The sequence below is a fragment of the Hesperophylax consimilis genome, chromosome 23 (assembly GCF_061612785.1).
Source record: "Hesperophylax consimilis isolate HC1 chromosome 23, BYU_Hcon_1.0, whole genome shotgun sequence".
Taxonomy (NCBI): Eukaryota; Metazoa; Arthropoda; class Insecta; order Trichoptera; family Limnephilidae; genus Hesperophylax; species Hesperophylax consimilis.
Genome location: NC_142858.1, coordinates 28,283,523 through 28,305,693, shown reverse-complemented (window position 1 = coordinate 28,305,693; position 22,171 = coordinate 28,283,523). Strand labels below are relative to the sequence as shown.

At 33.3% G+C, this 22,171-nt stretch overlaps 1 protein-coding gene across 1 annotated transcript in view; it reads right to left on the bottom strand.

Annotated features, from left to right (window-relative positions):
• The window catches only part of ltl (leucine-rich repeat-containing larval translucida), a 96,745-nt gene extending 86,832 nt beyond the window's left edge, over nt 1-9,913 (bottom strand). Inside the window, exon 1 of the mRNA XM_089646094.1 lies at nt 9,333-9,913. Within this exon, the coding sequence (XP_089502220.1) occupies nt 9,333-9,649 (317 nt within the window). The 5' untranslated portion in view covers nt 9,650-9,913. The remainder of the gene's footprint in view (nt 1-9,332) is intronic.
• Nucleotides 9,914-22,171: the final 12,258 nt, after the last annotated feature.

Genomic DNA, 22,171 nt, shown 5'->3' with positions numbered 1-22,171 from the left:
TTCTTCTGACGAGGACAAGCTACGGATGACAGCAAGCTGCCGAAGATCTCAATTTCAAAGAATTCATATAATTTTTCGATGAAGATACTAATAGAATCCATTCCTTTATTAAAATCTAGCTGAAACACCAGCGTTTCCCGTTCCCGCTGCCCGGGATTTAATCTGCTCTAAGGGATGCAAAGGGGATGGGGGTGATATTTTTAAATCTCACCACACTTTTGACAGTGACTTTTCTCTTGTTCTTTATCTTCTCTTGTTATGAAAGTAAAGTGTGCAAACTTTCATAAAATAAAACTTTGGATGTTTATTTAAAAAAAAAACCCACATATCCTTTTCTTCTCGTATAGATGAAGTGTGGTTACACATTTAATATTGCAAATAATCATAAAAAACTTGCCTTATTTGCGTATATATTCAGACACAAGTAAGAGAAAAACTGATCATATAAACTCTCAAAAATCATAATTTTTCAATTGTCTAAAGTGGGATGAACCCTAAAGTGCCGGAATTCCGATTTTCTACTGACTTATAACATATTTTCCTTGAACATTTTAAGTTTCAAAATTCTTAAAAAATATATGTTATTTTTCAAGATAATATCTAAAGATTTGTAGGGCCGAAACATCAATTACATAAAATTCCCTCGATAGAAAAAAATTGCAAAGTTTGCTCCAAAAATTATTATTTACACGTTTGTTTCTGTTATACTATAAGTTATAAGTATAAAAAAATTCACATAGCTTCTTTAAATGCTACTTAACGTATTTGTAAAGAAATTTTTGCTCTATTGTAAATAAGTCGTGTTAAATATTTTCACAACTGTCGCTTACGCCTATTGATTACGTAATCGAAAATAACTCATTTAATCATTTCCTAACAAATAATCAATGATAAAAACCTTTTCATCATTAAATGTACTTATTTCCTGATCCTAATAATTTCTTGTTAGACTGATTGAAAAGTATGCGCTTAGAATAATGATGAAACTAATTCCTTAAGATTCTATGTCATTAAAGAATTCTAAAATGACAAATGTATTAAAAACATTAACTGCCACCTCATTTTTTTGTCGTTCCATATAAAAAAAAAGTGGGTGTGTCAAGCCTACGCAAGACAGAAGTGAAACTTCTAGTATTCCTCTCTCTCTATTTTCATTTCATCATCTCTATTTTCTCTCTTAGGTTAGTTTGAAAATTAGAGGTTAAATAATTCAACGACGAAGCATGGATTTGATAGGATATTTCCTCTTGTGCCACTGATGTGTTCATCACCTCTATCTCGTCACTACTCATTTTTAACACTGAAATTCTGTACCAAACCGTATGAACCACAATCAATTACGTATTTCACTCGTATTACACTCACGACGCAGTATACTAACCAAGCAGCTGATGCTTGGCGTGGCGCAGTTCGCTGGTGTCTGAGAGAGAGGAAAGAAGAGAAGAGAGAGAACGTTCGTGAGCGGCTCCCCCACCTCAACAAGCGCATATGGTGAGAGAGGGACAGTGAACGGTGAGCGGTGGTGGGGGTACCCGCATTTTCGTGTCGATCCTGACTCGGTTTTACTCCGTCCCCGAAAATCCATTACGCGCCTAAAGAAGTTTCACTTCAATAATAAATAAAAGCAAACAAATTAACTCTACGGGTAAAAGTTGTTTGTTCCCAAAACCGAACAAATTATCGTGAGGACTTAATTAATCCTGATTTAACCTCTGGAGCCTTGACCAAATAATATCCTAATAACATCATTAAATATGTAGGCTTGACAGGATTAATTTCAAATAGATTCGCTGTTTTTGAATGAATAACACAGTGAAATAATGTTTTGGAAAGACATTAAGTAAACATTGACGTATGCAATTAACAATATTAAAGTTTTGAACTCAAACGTTTTTATAATCAATTACCGATGTTTTTTTGTGAACTGTATTTTACATTACTTTATAGTAAAATAAATTTAAAAAAAAAACTCATGTAATTGGACAAACACAACGTTAAGATTATTTTTAGTTATTTTTTAGGTTTTGTATAAAAATTATTATTTAAAATATTGGAAAATCTTAACCGGTTGAACTGAATCTGTTTTATATAATGTTTTCTTGTGTGAAGCTTGAAAGAAAGGGAGATGAGAATGAGGTTTATGAGGACGTGTTATTTGGTGACAGATATAGCACTGGACCCGAGTGATTAACGCGTGTAAATAGAAATGTGCATATTCATTAAAAATACTGTAAACAAAAACTGAAATTAGCTGAAAATGATTGTAAAAGGATTCCATAATCGACAAAATACCTTAACTACCCTGGTTAATTTGTTCGGTTTTGGGAACAAACTGCTTTATCTGTAATGTCGATTTGTTCGCTTTTCGGAACAGCTCATATGGTCTCATAGAAATCGTTTTGTCTCCCTTACCGCCATGGTTAAAAATATAAACTTAATGGTGTTAGAAAGAGAAAACAAACACAAAACCATATATTAAAATAACAGACGTTAACCACAATATTACTAAAATGTACACATCTATGAAACGAAAAAAATTTAGAAGGTATTAGTGATTATAATAAAACAAGTGTTTAATTTGTAAAAAAGGTAAGGTGAGCCATTTCAAAACTTTTTATTTTAGTTTTAAAATTTTTTATTTTTTATTTACATGTTTAAAATAAAAATAAATTTAAAGAGAATTCTATTACATTTCAAAAACAATTATTAATTTTCAGATATCTTTCAACATATCCCATTTATTTTGACATTAAATAGACACAAATTCTTCGACTTTCTGGCAACATCTTTAAGAAATATAACCTTCAATACGCCAGAGTCCTAAGGGGTTAAACAACGTATATATAAAAATATATATTGTTTTGAATATGGCATTGTGAAAAAGTCGTTTTCTAAGAACACGTAACATTATCATCCATACCGGGATTTTAAATAAATTACGGCAGGTTTGATTATGAAGGTGACTTAATGTATATGTTTTTCAATCAGCGCCATGGCTTGGTCAATTGACTTCAATAAAGCTAACAGTAGCAGAAGTTCGACATTAACATAATTGCTAACTGATCACCGACACTATCTCGAATCACCACTAATACAATATATCACCAATGTTAACCATTCATTCATTAGGAACAAATAATATAAAATTCCCGCGAGATGTTCCATCAATCTTTGAAATCCAGAACTCTCTTTTTGAACTCGATTTCTTGGTAAATGTCAAATGACTGCATCGTGTTTACGAATCAATGAAGATATACCTGCATTGACCCTTGGAATTTTAGGGGTAAAATGCGACTGTCACTATTTTCGTAAAAACTTACTTGTAGATTTGCAAAATTATGTTTTTGTAAATTATACCATCTCACCAGATAATAACTGCTCTCATAAAATGATTATTTTTTAAATTTTATACCTATATTCATTGTTATTGAGTCATTCTCGAGTCGGATATGGAATAATAAGTTGGGGATCTGCTTCATCTAAGTACATACCTGAATACAATTCAAAAAGGAATCAAAAAGAAGATATTGAAAGTACCTAATTAAGTACACCTTCGATTGAAACCTTCAATAGTTTTGACTTGCCAAATGTGCAACAATATATGCTAAAAATTTACTTTTGGAACTGTTAAAAAATACGGAATGCTCTAATACAGTGCTCCGCAACCGGTGTGCCGTGAGCCGGACACAGATGTGCCGTGAGCCGGACACAGGTGTGCCGTGAGCCGGACACAGGTGTATCGTGAGCCGGACACAGGTGTGCCGTGAGCCGGACACAGGTGTGCCGCGGTCAAATTCTATGTATTTGACATTTTACAATATTTCATTATGTATTTAATACACAATGACAAAATATTTTTCATAATATTGTCTATTTTTCATTGTCTGCAGATACTGTAAAAAGACGTATTCATAATATATTAGAAACACTGATTAGAAAACTGTTGTTGGCTGAAAATTCTGCACTTCAGATCAACGAAACAACGGATATTAAAAATAAAGCACAGTTGATAGCTATTGTACTTTTCGTTGGCGAGGACTTTATTAAACAACATTATTTATTTTGTAAGGAGGTTCCAGAGCGAACTACCGGTGAAGAATTTTTTCAAGTAACCGATGATTTATTCAAAATATATAATATTAAATGGAGCAATTGCATTGCTGTTTGCACGGATGGCGCTGCGGCAATGACGGGTAGTAAAAAGAGTTTTGTCTCTTGTGTAAAACAAAAAAAATCCAACGTTACAATTTACACACTGCTGCATACATCGAGAAGCATTTATGGTCAAAAATTTGCCGGAAGAACTTTTGAACACGATGAATGAATGCATTAAAATCGTAAACATAAAAGAGCCCTAAACTCGCGAATCTTTGGAATACTCTGTGCAGAAATGGTAGCCGAATATGAATCCTTATTGTTTTATACTGAAATTCGTTGGCTATCCCGAGGCAAAGTATTGACTAGATTGTTTGAGCTTCGTCACGAGGTGTGTGAGTTTCTTTTATATCAAAATATGCCCAAACTATATCAGCACCTCGATGATAATTACTGGATAGCCAAACTTGCATCAATGGCTGATATATTCGAGCATTTGAATGAACTTAATAACAAACTTTGGCAGAAAGCGTTGCAAAAAGGATGTTTGGAAATGTACCAAAGGATCAACCATAGTACAATTGAAAACAAACAATTAACTGTGGATCTGACCCAACAACATTTAAGTATGCTTCAGCAGAAATTTGGTCAATATTTTTATTCCATTAATACGGAACAATATGATTGGATTCGAAATACTTTTGCAACCAATGCAATAAATTCTACGGAAGCACTCCCTCTGCAAATTCGAGTGGAATTTACAGATTTAAATAATGACATGACATTAAAACTTCACTTCTCCGAAGATCAATTAGATGTTTTCTGGATTTACGTTAAAAAGGAATATCCTCACATTTCCATCAAAGCATTCTTAACACTACTTCCATTTTTAACGACATATTTATGTGAGCAAAGTTTTTAAACGCTTGTATTAATTAAAAATGATAAGCGGTCATGCTTAAAAGGTCTTGACCAAGAACTTCGGGTTGCGCTGTCAAAAATCGAGCCGAATATAAAACTTTTGTGTTCATTGAAACAAGCGCAGGTTAATGTAACAATTAATCGCTAATTAATGTATTATTATTTTATAATAATTATTAAGATTGCGTAAAAATAAATATGTTATATTTATATGTATGTATGTATACTTTTCAAATAAAAAACAAGAAATTATTGTAAAATTTGTGTATCTTTTTAGTATCTATATATTTTAGCCTTTGGTGTGCCGCGGAATTCTAGGAAGTAATTTGGTGTGTCGTAGGTGAGAAAAGGTTGCGGAGCACTTCTCTAATAGACCGCGTATCCATCAAAATGTTATATAAACATTCCAAGTGGTAAATTCAAATTCTACTAAAGTTTTTTGTAACGAAACTCAACAACATCCTTCTCCCATATATAAAACGAACAGAAAAGTTTAACGTGTACAAATCAAGAATGAAAATCTGGCTGAAAGAGGTTAATGAAAAAACTCCAATAAAACACTAAAAACGACATAGAAGACAAATAAAATAACTTTACTCTTCCTCAGCACAAGACTCCCTAGGGAGAAGGACTAAGAAATACCATTACTATACAAATTCACTATAATATTTTGTATGTACAATGTTTTAGGTAGTTGCTAAAATGAAAAAAAATCTAAATAAATAAAAATATAAATCTCCGTTTATTCAAAATCTTAAATCTTAGAAAGTTCTACACCGATTGCTTTGTTATTTTGATACAATTTTACATTCAAATACGTGTGTCTTTTTATATATCTATATTCTGTAGATGTCACTTGTGCAAGTTTTTTTTAAACAGCGCCATCTGTTGCACGTAAGAGCAACACGCTCTATCGTTTCTCTATCTGCACAGACAGACTGGGTCACAGCTAGTCAATACTAATTACATTAAATAAATACTCACTGAATAAAGAACAACACAAGAAATGCCCTGTGGACGTTTTTTGTTATCCAAATATTTGTCAAATCAGGGCTTAAATTTCCAATACAAAACTGTTTTCAATTCAAATGGGTTGGAGATCTACGACGACAGGCGAGTGTAAATTAGACTTAGAGCTGTAATATTGGGCTAAATGGAATAATTGTTTATTTTTAAATATACCCGGACGCCAATAATCTTTATGTTACAAAGGAAGCACCTACCTCTGAACCTACCTGATATTTTGAATTAATACGAGCCCTCACAATACATAATATGTAATTTTTTCATAAATCATATAATTATTTCTTATTTGTAGCCGGGCAATAAATTATTATTGTTGAAGTTATTGTTTAACGAAGTTGTATTTGACTTTCAATATCGATAAGAGTCCTTATCTTTAGGCCGGCTGTTGGTCATTGGCTTTGTTGACTTCTGTGGGATTCATTGTAAAAGTTAAACTGTTCTATGTTTGCAGGGGTACGGGGAGAGGGGAATATAATAATCTACCAAGAAAATCAGGAAGAACAGAGTAGAGACAGAGAGCGAAGCTAGCAGTCCACAATAGAGTACTGGTACTAACCCTGATGTATGGCTGTAAGGCATGGAAGGATGGATGATAGTTTTCGTGCAATAAATAAATCAGTGGCACATTTGATAGACTACAGGTTTGTGTGAAGTGGTTTAAATCTGGACACAATAGCTGTACATGAGATTAAAACTTGTGTGGGGACTCTAAAAGCAATTGGAAACCGTTCATATTGTTTGAGGATAACTTCTGTGAATTGTTTATTCAAATCCCAAGCAAAATTAAAAATCAATTTAATTCAGGAACAACTTATTTTGAAGGTTATACCATCGATGTAATATATTATTGAATATAACGGTCATAACTAGGAATCGAACCCAGAATCTAATGGTTTAAGACGCCTGTCGGGGGTAAGACAAGGTTCCTGGGTTTATCCGAGATCTATCTAGGTTACAAACCAATTTTATTAGTAATCTTCAAAAAGGAAGCTTCCGAATATATGGAAAAAATAGTTACAAGATGATATTGTAAATTCTGAATTTGCAATACGATATCTACAAATATGACGCTTAATAAATAGGTCCTAATGGTCGAGTGGTTTAAAACGCCTGTCCCGGTAAAACAAGATATACTGTGTTCGATTCCTAATTGTGACTGTTATTTTTTTTGTATGTCTTGTTTCGTTTAGATTTAGTTATTTATTTAGAGTTATTTTCTTCTTCATCTTGACTATGGTTGGAATGAGTAAGATTACGAAAGGAACGGTGGATGTTTTGGACATGTAGAGCGAATGAATGAAGTAATGAGTGTAAGAAGAATACATGTAAGAAAGAAGTCGGGGGCGCCCGAAAAAGACCATTGCGTGATCAAGTGAATCAGATACTTGAGTTGGGCCACGTCAAGGGTCGGAATAACAAAAGGGTATGTGTGAGACGATGTACAGATATGAATGATGCAAGGAATGTGTGTCAAGACCGAGTTGTTCGGCGGTCCATCCTCTAGCCTACCCCTGTGTAGGCTAGAGTGATGATGGTTAGTTACTTAGTCAGTTAGTTAATTTAGTTTTCAAATGTTTGTTATTTTTTCTAGATTTATGGTTATATTATATTTATGGTTTACTTTATTTATTGTTTTTCTAGATTTATGGAGTTAGGTGTTTACCTAACCGAGTCTGTAGATACCTGTTCAAAGGTAAACAATCGGTGATAATGTAAGTGGAAACATTCCTGATGGCTATTTTACCTTTTATGCACTGAAATGTACAATGGCGGTTTTAAAAGCTTTCACGTCAAAACTATTTCGGCACTAAAACTATATATATTCTATGAACAATACTTCTCGAAATTTCAGAAATTTTGGACACTCACATTTTTTGACAGACAGTCAGTTTGTTATCAGTTTTTTATTGTAGAATTGAAAAATGTCGCATTTCGTACAGAAACTTATGCCTATATAATATTCCATCGGATATCTAACTCAAAAAAACGTCAGACTTGACTAATTTATTTATGAGTGTATTCCCAACAGTTTGAAAATAACAATGCCTTTAAAAATAGATATATCTACAACACGTAATAATATATTTATATATAATTAGCTTAAAAGTGAAAGTTTCTTATTTCAATAATAAGATCTACAAAATGTTCAAAATATACCACAAACCCAAACAAATCACAACAGAATACAACAAAATTTAAAACTATTCTTTACATAAAATCATAATCTCTCATAAATTCCAAAATTCCAATGGGGCACCAATAGAAACGAGTGGCAATGGAAACTGTGTTATCGCTGACTGCTCATTGTATAATTGACCGCACTGGCTTGTTATTGTTATTGTAAATAACGTTTTTTTTTCATAGTATGTTCCTTCATGCACTAAAGAAATCCGTGGCACATTAGTTAGATTACAGGTTTGTGAAGACGCGTTTTTATACTTTCTGCTTTAAATCAGGGTACAAAAACTGAGTATTTGAGATTAAAGCTGGTGTCAGAAAAAAACAATCGGCGGTCGTTCACGTCGTTAGAGGATCTGTTCGTGAACTCTGTTATTGAAATATCTTAAACATTATTCTAAATAATGAAAATAACGCTTGAAAAGTTGAACGAAAATTGTACTGCACACAGTATTATGATAATTTCAACTGTTTGTGTAATTTTTCGTTTCTTTTGAAAGCGATAGATAGTGAAATCAAATGAAAATCATTTATAACGTAACGATTAATGCTTGGGATGAGAATGACAATTGATGTTGTTCTAAGGGTCCTTTCAAGTAATGAGATAATGACAGAATGACATCAGTTGACGTAGTCCTGACGACAGTTAATGATACTTTTTAGCGCTATGCGTATTTCACAATAAAACCAATTGTTGCGTTTTGATAAAGAGGTGTTCCTAGGGAAAAAATACATTATTGAAAGTAAACAGTAGTACATGTATCCTATCCTATGCATCGATCCATCCTTTAATTCATTAGAATACCTAAAGACACATAATTATATAAGCCTTATTTTCACTGCGTAATGACGAAAGACTATTTATTAACGTACAAATTATTGTTAGTTGAGCTGCACATTGTAGGTTTTGACTCACATATGTTTTAGTGATCTCATTTCTATTGTTTGATGGAATAGAACATTTACTCTGTTGTGTATATACATGTCATACGTATTAAATTGCTAGGGTGTAGAGTAAGTGCGATTATTGGCTTGACAGGAGTTTTAACAATGCGTTGAACGTAAGAATGCATGAATATATTGGATGACTACTGTTATGAGTTTCACTATACCTGATGTTGTCATTGTTGAGCTGCAGGTTGGTTACGTGCAGACCCAGCTCGGAGATGCGGTGCTGGGAGACGTCGTGCACCTCCGAGTACTTGAGTGCAAGCGTGACGGACGTGCCGGGCGCGAAGACCCCGGCCAGCGCTGCCGCCACGCGCGCGTAGCTCGGCATGCGCTCGCACGCCAGCACGAGCTGCCTTGGCGCGCCCTCCTGCAGGCGGCAGCTGCACGGGCTGATTTCGCGCCGCTGCGCGCAGTGCACCACCGCGCGCACCGCCACCAGTGACCAGAACAGCCACGCAGCTACCACTAGCGCGCGCATCACTGCTTAAATAAATTTATTTTTAAAATCAAGCGAGATACGCGCAAAACATCAAGTAAAAATAATTAAAAAAAAAAAAATTTTTACACAATTTTTTTTTCACTTTTTTATAAAAATGTTTCAGTGTTACTTTTGCTTGTTTGTTGGTAGTAGAACTCGCGGCGAGAGTCGGGAGTCGAGAGTCGGTTAGCGAGAAGTATCGGGTGTCGGGCAGGGAGAGACGGGCCGTGTCCGGCAGAGAGAGCGCGGATACTGGCGAGCCGCGCGCGAGTCGAGCGACCGCCGGGGGGCTGCAACTCCCTCCCCTCTCTAGCTACACTAATATCTGCTCCACTACCTCACCCGTCAATCACCTTTCGCGTGTACGCTATTGTTTTTTATATTTTTTTCAAGGCCAAGAAATCATACTAAAACACTTTAAAAAAACTAGACTAGAAAAGCTTAAAAAGCCCCTAATCTTAGTTAAGCTTTTATACCTAACTATAAATTAATAGAGAAAATTGTTTTATTTCTCTATCATTCAAAAATTAACAACGTAGGGGTGGTGTCCTATGTTTATGACTATGAATATGGATATCAATATTAAAAATAAATTGGAAAAAGGCGTACTTCAGCGTTTTTCTTGACAATGACAGCCAATTAGTGATTGTGGTGCCTTTTTTCGCGATATTGTGCTATAATTAATTTCGGTAAACATTATTCTCGAAGAGGAAGATAGTACTAATAAATCTAATCGAAACATGATACAGAACAAGAAAATAAAAATATAACGGTCTCAACTGGTAAATAACCCAGGATGCCTGTTTTACCGTTTTAACGTATTTTTGGCTTTGTGGGAAAAATTGGTTGAGGACAATATTGTTTATTCTGAATTTGAAAAACGAGATCGACAATAATGACAAAATAATAATAATAATTATGATAAAATAATTAGGTACCAATGGCAAGTGGTTAGAGGCGTTGTCCCGGTAGGACAGAGATTCGGGGTTGAATTCCCTGTTGAGAGCGTTACCTTTTTATTTTTCTATGTCTTGTTCAGTTTCATGTTTTGTTTAGATTTGTATTGGTATTTCTTCTTTTTTATTTATTATTTATTGTTTAGGAACATTTACAGACTATTAACATAAAAAAAATTATTAGATAAGTCAACTGTCCACTTAAAAATGTTCACATCATGCACAGTTTAAGTGTCATTATAGACTATGTATTAACAAAAAAATATATAAACAGCAAAACGTGAGCAAAGGCACAAAAAAGAGATATCAAAAACAAAACATACAGATAAATATATGATCCAAAAAACATAAGAAACAAAAATAAAACAGAAAACAAATGCAGTAAATAAAAAATAAAAAACAAACAAATATTCACAATCTATTGCTAATTTGCTTTTTAAAATAAGCGAGACTATTTGCATATATATCTATGTAGTTACACTCAATAGAATTGTACAGACGAAACATTCTAGACAATGGATTGAAGTATGCAATATTGTTCTTAAATAATTCTAGATGGAATATATTCTGATTCCTTAGAATATGTCTATTAGGAACTAATAAGAATATTGCTCACACAATGAGTTGCTTCAAGCTTGTCATGAATAATTTTGTGTAGACATATTAAGTCAGCAAATTGCCTTCTTTTATCCAGGGTCGTAAAGTTAAAGTATTGGAGTCGTTCCTCATAAGACTTCAGTACGGAACTTAGTCCAAGTATAAATGATAACAATCTTTGAAAATTTTTTCGTACAGATTAAATAATTTTTTAATATTTCAAGTAGTGTGGGTTCCAGATAACACTACCATATTCCAATTTGCTTCTGACCAACGAATGGTACAAGGTTATAATGGATTGGGTATTTAAATTTCTTTTTTATTTGATTTCTTCTTCATTAATATATTACATTGATGGGTATAACCCCAAAAAGTTTTAAATTAGTTATTCTAATAGAAGTCCTACTTTAACTCGACCATTCGGCATTTCAACATTCTGAAAATTTGATTGTTACGTTCCGGTTGCGATTCGAGATGGTGGCCGTTGTGTCGTTACGTCGTGTTTATAAACTAAGTGGGTAGGTATTTAAGTAACTACTTGCAAATCTTATGATATCAGGAAATTTTGGTTTTGATTTAAAATAAGAGAAATTCGAAACGTACTCTTTTGGGTGGGTGGTCTAATACCGTTCACTGAGCTACCAGTAACTAGAATGTAGTTATATTACATACTGCAGCGTTCTGCTATATAATCAATTTCAGCCTTAAGCGCTCGGAAATTTAAAGCGTGAATTCTGTCTATTATTTGAAATTGCCGTTTGTAGTAGGTACCTACTTATTATTAGCCCTGTCTAGTTAAATTCATTTTAAAAATAACGCCACGTAGCGTACGTCACAAATATGGAGATGAACTTAACAACCCAACTCTGTTTAAACTCCTTGTACAAGCGTTCAAACTCGTAAGCGAAACCACGGAGAATTTGCTGTCAGAGGTGTTGTAATATAGACATAATTCAAATTTAAATTTTTGGAACTGGGTAATTTTTGTGATTGGAAAAATGATCTTGCCCAGCATAGCTGAGAAGCAAAGTAAAAGGTAAAACGCAATGCACAGTGCCCATTTCGCATTGCGACACAATACGTGGGCCTTTTCATAAATGTGCACGTGAATCAAACCAAAATTGTGCTGGGGTTATTTTTAAATGAATATGACGTGTCTAGTCTAATTTATTCTATGTAAGTAATCCTATAAATTTTAATTCTTTCATGCATTTTTTTAAATATGCAAACGCATGATCAATGATTTGTAAGAAAAATATTTCAATAATTTTGGTTCATGGAATGTCAATAACAAATACGTCTGAAGAGACGCGAGACATCTAATGTTAGAATGTGAAACTGCCCACACATTGCCCACATTTTGGCCAGCGTGAGCTCGCGGGCGTTTGCAAATTGGACAAAATATGGCCAAATAAGGTTCAGTGGATAAAAACATCTATTAAGTTTTACAGAAAACTTGGATAACGCTGAAAATATCTCCTAAATACATATTGGTTAATTTTTTCGAATTCAAATGAAAATCGGCCAACGTAAAAAAATAGCAGTTTTCCAAGGCCGTAACATAAATGACCATACCTATGAAGAATGCCAGTTTTTGTGTCGTGCTAATAACGTGTATGAATTTTTTATTGTTTTTTTAAAATTTATTTGAAAAAATCGGTAGAGCACAACTTTAACCTGTTTTTATGTTAAGTACCTACGTGAAGAATTAAAAAAATCAATGAAAGTTACAAATAAATCGAAAGTGCCACTATGCTACACTAAAAATGAGTTGTTTCACAGAATTTGAAAAATATACCAAATTTCAAAGTTGATTTTTAAGTTCTGTCATTATATCAATACTGGCCAGTTGATTCACAAAACTGAAATGATAACAGAACTTAAAAAATTACTTTCAAATTTTTTATGTTCCAATTTATTTAGTAAATTCCTTTCTTGTTTCAATATTTAACTTCCGACATAACTGCTATAATATTATAACAACTAGATAATAAATGGGGCTGACAAATTACGCTATACGCATGAAGGCTTGGTCTATTTCAGCTAATCGCTCGCCATACAATCCCAAATGGGAATATATGCTGAAATAGGTCAACTTACGAGCTTAATGGTTAAATATTTATGCAGTTTCTAAATATAGAAAGTGTCAGACCTAATTATAATACTAGCGCAATTCAGACTATTATAATTATTTTTTTTAAATTACAACAAAAGTGATTTACTATTAATTCAATATAACATTAAACATTACTAATAGGTAGGTACTTTATCGCTTATCGGAATTTTAAAAAAAAATTGTTTAAATTTTGATAATATCACTTAAATTTGAATAAACAATAACGTAGCTATTGAATTCTGGAAACATAAGTTCGAATTTTCTAAAAGAAAAATAATTAAAAATAGTAAATAATTTTAAAATTAAAATATTATATTATAGATAAGTACTTTATCGCTTTGTCTGAATTCTTGAATGAATCATGTTTTAAAAATGCAACTATTCAAAGAAGTTCATCGAGAATGTTTATTGAGATTTCAGACAGATCCACAACCGAAATTAATGTTTTTGATAATTTTAGATAAGGGTAGGTACCTACCAAAAGATATTAAAAAATGATAAATTATAAAATACTTGCATTTTCTTGACTCCAAAAACACGAAATATTTTTCAGCATTTTGTCAGCCGAACGCTTTCGGGCATTTTGTTGCGGAATAATAGCAGTGCTCTGCAATGGTATACATACATTCAGATTAATGTTAATTATGCTGAGAGCTACTTATACTGACTAGGTAATAATATTATAGTTTCAAAACCGATTTCAAATTACTCAAAAAAATAAGAGTAATGCGTAATTTGAAAGTATGTTGCCTCTTGTAAGCTGATGATGCGGTGCTGATTGCTAATAGTATGGATGATCTTCAGTCTCTCGTGTCTAGGATGAACGAAGTATGCGTGAAGAATGAGTTAATGATGAATGTAAGTAAGTCTAAAGTAATGGTGTTTGAAAGAGACAGTACGAAAACAGTGTGCAATATTGTTGTGAATGAGGAATACTTGGAGCAGGTGGATGAGTTTGTGTATTTAGGAAGTATGTTCTAGAGAGATGGGAAGACTGACAGAGATATTGAAAGAAGAGTAAATGCAGGTAACTCCATTAATGGAGGACTGAACGCAGTTGGCGCTAACAAATAATTGTCCAAAGAAGCGAAGTTAGCAGTAGACAATGGAGTGCTGGTACCTACCCTGATGTATGGAAGTGAGGCTTGAAACTGGCAAAGAAAGGATGAAAGTAGGTAAGTTTTTAGATTCTCACGGCCAAAAGCATTTTTGTTGTTTGTTTTTGGGGTGTTATGCCGTGTTGCGCTAACTCCTTCTTTAGCCGACGTTTCGGACAGCGTTGCAGTGTCCATCATCAGGGCAGATCCGGTAGATCCGAAGATGTGATCTTCGGATCTACCGGATCTGCCCTGATGATGGACACTGCAACGCTGTCCGAAACGTCGGCTAAAGAAGGAGTTAGCGCAACACGGCATAACACCCCAAAAACAAACAACAAAAAAGGATGAAAGTAGATTGAATGTCGTTGAAATGAGATCCCTGAGACGTATGTGTGGTAAAACCATGTACGATTGTGTGAGGAATGTGGAGATCCGCAAATAGTACAAGCACAATAGTACAATGAGTAAGATCAAGAAAGGGACGCTTAGATGGTTTGGGCATGTAGAGCGAATGAGCGAAGAAAGGAGTGTAAGGAGAATATACGATGCAAATGTGAATGGTAGCAGAAGTCGGGGACGCCCGAGGAAGACATGGCACGATCAAGTGAATCAGATACTTGAGTCGGACCATGTCAAGAGTCAGAACAATAGAATAGTATGTATGAGACGATGTATGAATGTAAATGAGGCAAGGAGTGTGTGCCAAGACCGAGTTGTTTGGCGGTCCGTCCTCTCTGCCTACCCCTGCGGGGAAACGGCGTGATGATTAGTTAGTTTTTTTTTTAGTTTCAAAACCGATTTCTTTTTTCCTATTCTCCCCGCTGCAATATCGCTCAATGTGCAGTGGCATTATTTTCCTCCTTCTGTGTTTCTCCTTCCCGCGCCATAAGTTTCTTGTTTTAAGCGTAAACGTAACTTACGTTACGCTTTAAGAATAAACTTGTTATAATCTACACGTTCATGGAAGGCGTTTATTCAATTATTTTATGAAAATGCACTTTTTGCAAGTTATTCTATTACTATGACGAATTATTTGTTTGCGCCCGTACGGTTCCATGATAACTCAACACAGTGACAATTCAACACACTTTTAAAAGGTGATATAAAGTCATTAGAAACGATGAAATTTTTTTAACCTAACCTTACCTAACCTAACCTACTTAACCCAGTTAATAAAGTTTTTGTTTCATCACTTTTTACGACTTTATATAACCTTTTAAGATGTGATGAATTATCATTGTGATGATTTTATCCGGTCACCATTTAAAAAACCTAAAAATATGGGATAAACTGAAAAATCTATGTGTATTCATTGGCTTTATATCGAAGTAAAAGGTTTTCTATGTTTTAAAATTAATACTTTGAGGAATGGTAAATGTTTATATATGACACCAATCACTCTACTACCTTCAGCCTCACACCATACCCCGATTGTGTATGCCGGTGACCGGATAAATCATCACAATGTTAATTCATCACATCTTTAAAAAGTTATATAAAGTCATGGAAAGTGATGAAACAAAAACTTTATTAACTAGGTTAAGTAGGTTAGGTTAGGTTTAAATTTTTTTTTCAACGTTTCTAATGATTTTATATCACTTTTTAAAAGTGTGTTGAATTGTCACTGTGTTGAGTTATCATGGAACCGTGTTTGCCAGGGGTTCCCAACCTTTTTGTACTCTAGAGCACATTCTAAAATATTGGTAGGTAAAAGGTTCCAGGAGGGGAATGCTATTTGCTTTTGTGGCTTTTTGGTGTGTACAAGGAGTGATGTGCAAATAGAACTCTCCGTTCCAGGCTAGCGTGAAGAGTGCAGTCTGGCTCGCCGCTAGACAGGTTGCGACAAGTACTGTCAGCAAAGGAACCACTCATACATACAATATCGCAACATACAAACGTATTTAATATACCTGGGCCCGCAAAAAATTAAAACTCTAACAAATAAATAAAAATAATTCTCATTTTTAATTAATGTTATTGAAAAAATTATTTCAATGTCCAATAGTGGCGGGCACATATGAATCGTTGCGCGGGCGCCATGGTGCCCGCGGGCACGGGGTTGTCAACCCCTGGTGTATGCCATAGACTCAATGGCTTTAGACGGGTTGGTTGGGACCAGTCAAAACTCTTGTGCGGTATTCACATTAAAAAGTAAGAAAGTCGTACCAAGCCATTTGATAAGTAGATGATATTTCCAAAGCAAGTTATTTTGACAAATAATTCATCGGATTAGGTAACCACGATCACCTTTTTTTTACCTAAATTCCATTTATTTTTTAAACAACGTCTTCGTAGTAATTTTTAAGATTGTTTTGAAATCGGTTCGATTTGAAGTTTTAAAATCCCAATACGATTTTACACAAAATTACGTCACAATAGCTGTCAGACTGCGTAGTTGGGGTCGAACGACGCTGGGGGCATCAATTTATTTTACCAAATCATTTATTGATTTACTATAGGTACAATACATATCTATAATTCTATACAAATTTATAAATATAATACATTCAATACAGTGTCCGGAAACTAGTAGTACAAACGGAAAACTGGTGAATCTACATTCTATTTAATTATGTATAGAAACCAAAAAAACTTTTTTTTCGATCTTAGCATTTCAATTTTTATCATTTTTTTGGTAACTTAAGGAATCAAAAACTTTTGGAAACGGGTCTATACACAACTGATTGTAACCCCGTAGCGACCCTTGTAGATTTTTTTTCAAATTTGACTTAAAAATACTAACTTCGGGCCTGATTGAATTGCTAAACGAAATCTAATTTTTTTTTTTTCTTTTCTTTATTCATAAAAATATATTTGGATACAGGTTTTTTACATGCTTTTCGACTACCACACTAGACACATGTCCGTAATTATAAATATGCATACCACAAAATCGACTACAAAGATTCACGAGTTCCCGCTACCACCAGTTACTGGACACCATGTAAATTATATAATAAAAATCATTTTAAATATTTTTCACTTTTTCATAACTTTTTTGGGTGCCATTACAAATCCGACCTCACAGTTTTTTTCTTAAAATATGTAAACATCAACGAATCTTACTGAACACCACTGTTGCCTATTTATTCATCACTTATTTTTCTGAAAATCACTGTTATCTATTTATTCATCACTTAGTTAAATGAACATCGCTGTTGCCTATTTATTCATCACTTATTTTGCTGAACGCCACTGTTGCCTATTTATTCATCACTTATTTTGCTGAACGCCACTGTTGCCTATTTATTCATTACTTATTTTGCTGAACGCGACTGTTGCCTATTTATTCATCATTTATTTTGCTGAACGTCACTGTTACCTATTTATTCCTAACTTATTTTGCTGAACGCCACTGTTGCCTATTTATTCCTAACTTATTTTGCTGAACGCCACTGTTGCCTATTTATTAATTACTTATTTTGCTGAACGCGACTGTTGCCTATTTATTCATCACTTATTTTGCTGAACGTCACTGTTGCCTATTTATTCATCACTTATTTTATTTCACATTATCTACGTGGGAGGAGCCAAAAATCATCTGGAATGTTATGCTAACTGCCTACCCCTGAGGGGCACAACGGTCTATTTCGGCCGCACATCGCGGCATGTGTCACATAAAAAAATAAACGGATGAAAATAGTATTAAGTCGACATTCCTTGTAAATACATAAATTTCTTTATTATGAACTCCAAGCCAGCTTCTTTACCTTTATATCTCATCTCGCTGTTTCGATTGCGTGGGTGGTACTATTTCCATTTTATATTCTAAAATCTTCGTTTGTGGTGCGCACTAATAGAATAATATACCCTTGAACAAAATAATCCACCGAAGAAAGAGACAATAATAACGCGATGGGTATGTAACCTTTTAATTAATATTTCAAAGATTTAAAGCAAATAAAAATTCCATTCTAAAACGGTACTAAACTCTACAACAAAAGCCCACTTGAATTCAAAACTCACAACAATATTATAACATAGGGATAAAAAAATTTAAAACATAGGGATATCGTAAATAGAAATATAATAACAACAATAACGACTGATTCCGAAACTACCCGACTGCACTAAAAAAACACATATACAGGGTAGGGCAAAAGTAATCACCCTATTGGAAAACGCTATAACTTTTATAAAATATAAATGTCAATTCGATTTTGACATTTGTGAAGTAAACAAATGCAGAAAACAAATCGATAAGACATAAATCAGTTTACTCCGCAAAAAAGCGTAATAACAAGCAGTACCACAGTTAATCATAAAAAACTACAGCAAAATAACATCGGGTGATTACTTTTGCCCCAACCGGTATATATAATTATTTCAGAAAAAAACACTACATATTATATTCATAATTACTTCATATTATCTATACTACTAACATTGTAAAATATATTGTTTTTTGTTTATTGCGGTATATTAAGTAGGTACATAGTTATCTATGTCCTAATACAATCCTTATATATGTACATATACATATAATTATAGTAACAAATTTAAAATTAATCAATCAAATATTTTCGTAATTTAATTTTAAATGTTTTTATGTTTTCTTCTGATTTTATTTTATGTTATAAATGAAATCCTCAGCATGGGGGATCCCAGTAAGGATATCATAATCTCAATTTGTTACAAAAAAAAGGAATAAGAAAAAAATTATTATTATGAATAATTATATCCTGTTTGATGAAAATACTTATAAATATAAAAATGTATTATTTTGTATACATTTAAATCGTGTGTACATAATAAATAGTAATACATTTAACTACGCGTAGTTGTGACCGAACGAAACTAGATTTCATCATTTCATACGGGCTTTTACAAACATTTGCCATATATAATAGTTTAGTGCGACAGTAATCAAGAAATAAAAATTTGCTATTAGTTATGTAGAAATTCAATGCATAAGAATAGTGATATGCTTAGCTTAGTATAATTGAGGTATGTTACTAAAGCCTTCTTGTAACTAAATTCTTTGCAGTTGAACACATCAACAATTATTGCCATAACATTATTTTCAGCCCGAATTGCTGGGAATTTTTTTCCAGTTTTAATATATTATTTGCACTTGGAAAGAAAAAAAGTTGTATTAGATTATTAGGGTGACCGGATAACTCAACAAAATGACAATTCAACACACTTATAAAAGTTATATAACGCAGAGGCAGAAATTGATTATATAGCTCCAGTGGATAAAGTCATAAAAAATACTAGGTTAAATCCCTTACATAGGTTAGGTTAGGTTAGATTAGTTTTTTTTCGTCGCTTGAAATGAGTTTGTATCGCTTTTTAAAGGTGTGTTGAATTTTTATTGTTTTGAGTTATCGTGGAACTGATTAAAATTATGACCGTATTCAAACTTCAACAGACACACAGATTAAAATTATAACTGAATTCAAACTTCAAGAAACACAAAGATAAAAATTACTACCGTATTCAAACTTTAAGAAACACACAGATTACAATTATGACCGTATTCAAACTTCAAGAAACACAAAGATAAAAATTATGACCGTATTCAAACTTCAAGAAACACACAGATTAAAAATGAATATTAGTACTTTAAAACCGCACAAAAAATCCTTCGCAATCTATTAGTTTAGAACTTGTCATGTATATACATATATTTTTAAGTTAAAATATTTTTCGCTGGAGTTTTTTTTTTCAGTAGATACTACCTATTTCAGATCGTGAAAATTCTGTGCCAAAAGTTTCCTATGCATTTTACAGTCCTAGTTGGAATTCGACCTTGCGTTTTGTATTTGCTCACGGTAGTACTAAATAGTTGAGGATTTTCTTAGTTTATGTTGTTGTTGTAATATTATTTGGTGACAGGTCTTTTCGTTGGACCAAAAATAAAACGAAGCTTTGTAATATTGTGAATAAATTCATAGTTAAGACTAACAATACCTAAGCAGGAAAAGCGACCAGTTTTTGAGGTAGCGATAACCTTGTGAATAGGTTCGGCTGGCTGTCGAATCAATCGAGTTCGAAGTGTGCAGCGGGTATTGACAAACTTTTAGGGTCAGTTTAGGGTTTAGTCCTAATTATTTAATCTTTAGAATTATTGAAAATAATAATCTTCTTATAACATATATGAAAGTTATAATCTTCTTATAACATGTAAATGTTCGTTTGTTAAAAATCTTAAATCTCCGAAAATTCTTCACCGATTGCTTTGAAATTTTGACACAACGTTTCATTCGAATACGCGTGTGTTTTTATATATGTACCTACATTATATAGATGTCACCTTCGACAGGTAAAAACATGCTTTTTTTAAAAAAACAGCATAATCTGTTGAAACCGACAAGCGCTATTGTTTTCCTATCTGCACAGACGGACTGAGCCTAAAAATACTGTTTTTTTGACATTTGAAAAGTCCCCGTTAACAGCTAATTCTAGTTGTGTTGCAGCTTTCCATCAATTTGTAATAAGCTGATAAGCTTAATAACACGTCCTCTTCTGCTGATCACAATTTATTCAAAACTGAAACAGACTAAAGACGGGTTGTTTCACGGAATTTGAACAATTCATCAAATTTCAAAGTTGATTTGCAAGTTCTGTGAGGGTCTATTCAAGTTCTTTTATTATTATATAATTATTGGCCAGTTGCTTCACAACACTGAAATCACGACAGAACATGAATAGAACCTTCACAGAACTTGAAAATAAACTTTTAAATTTTACGAATTGTTCAAATTCCGTGAAACAACCCGTCATTAGACTCGAAGACCTTTCAATTGTTGAAAAAAACGAAATTGCCATTTTTTTTTAAATTTTATTTTATTTCGTCAAAAAAAATTACAGAATATATAATATATCATTGATAAGTAAAATACCTATATGTAAGTTAGTAACAATGACATTGTTGAAAAACTAATGTTACATAAAATGGAACAGTTTCTAATAGAAGAAAAAGTAAATATGTATGAGTGTTATAAAGATATGGCGTAATATACCTACTATATTTTAAGTTGTGCATAACCTGCCTCACTAAGCGAACCTGTGTTGAGGCATATTTTTTCGTTAATTATTTCTATTACTCTAAGATTATTTCCTTAAAGTAATAATATACTATTACTCTAAGATTATTTCTCGCATTTTGTCTATGGTTTACTTATTAATGTTAATATAGGTTCCTATACAGCAATACATTATTTTAGGTAACATTTTTATTAGCATATACACAATACAAATACAGCAAGTTTTAGCACAATACATACTAAAATAACTATCAATGACAAGGCTAACATTTACATTCATTTGATGACTATGTTCAGTACATTTGAATTTCTATGAAACAACCCGTCCAAAGTACTTATTATAGTATCGGACTAAAGAAATGAGTAATGACTTAATGAGGAATGTAAAAAGGAGGATTGAAAATCCCCGGCCGTGGCACGAGTCAGCACTGTCAGCAGTGGTGTGTTGTAAGTGAGTGGCGCCATCTACGAGAAGTGTTGAAAATGACCAGATTTCCCTCTGGCGCCAGCGCGCGGCGCCTAACAGACTAACTTATTACATTTCACACGAATATTTTGGAATTATTTACGAGGTGATCGTTGACAGCCTATTTTTGGGGTCGCATTCCGCTGCGGTTCGCTGGTCATATTTATAAACGCAGCATAACAAAGCTGACATTTCCCTTCTTGGGCCAGTGCGGCAAATGGAAATCTCCAGTTAGCGACTGTTAAAATTTTGATTGTTGAACCAAAGAGCTTAACTTGAGAAGCCTAGTACATAC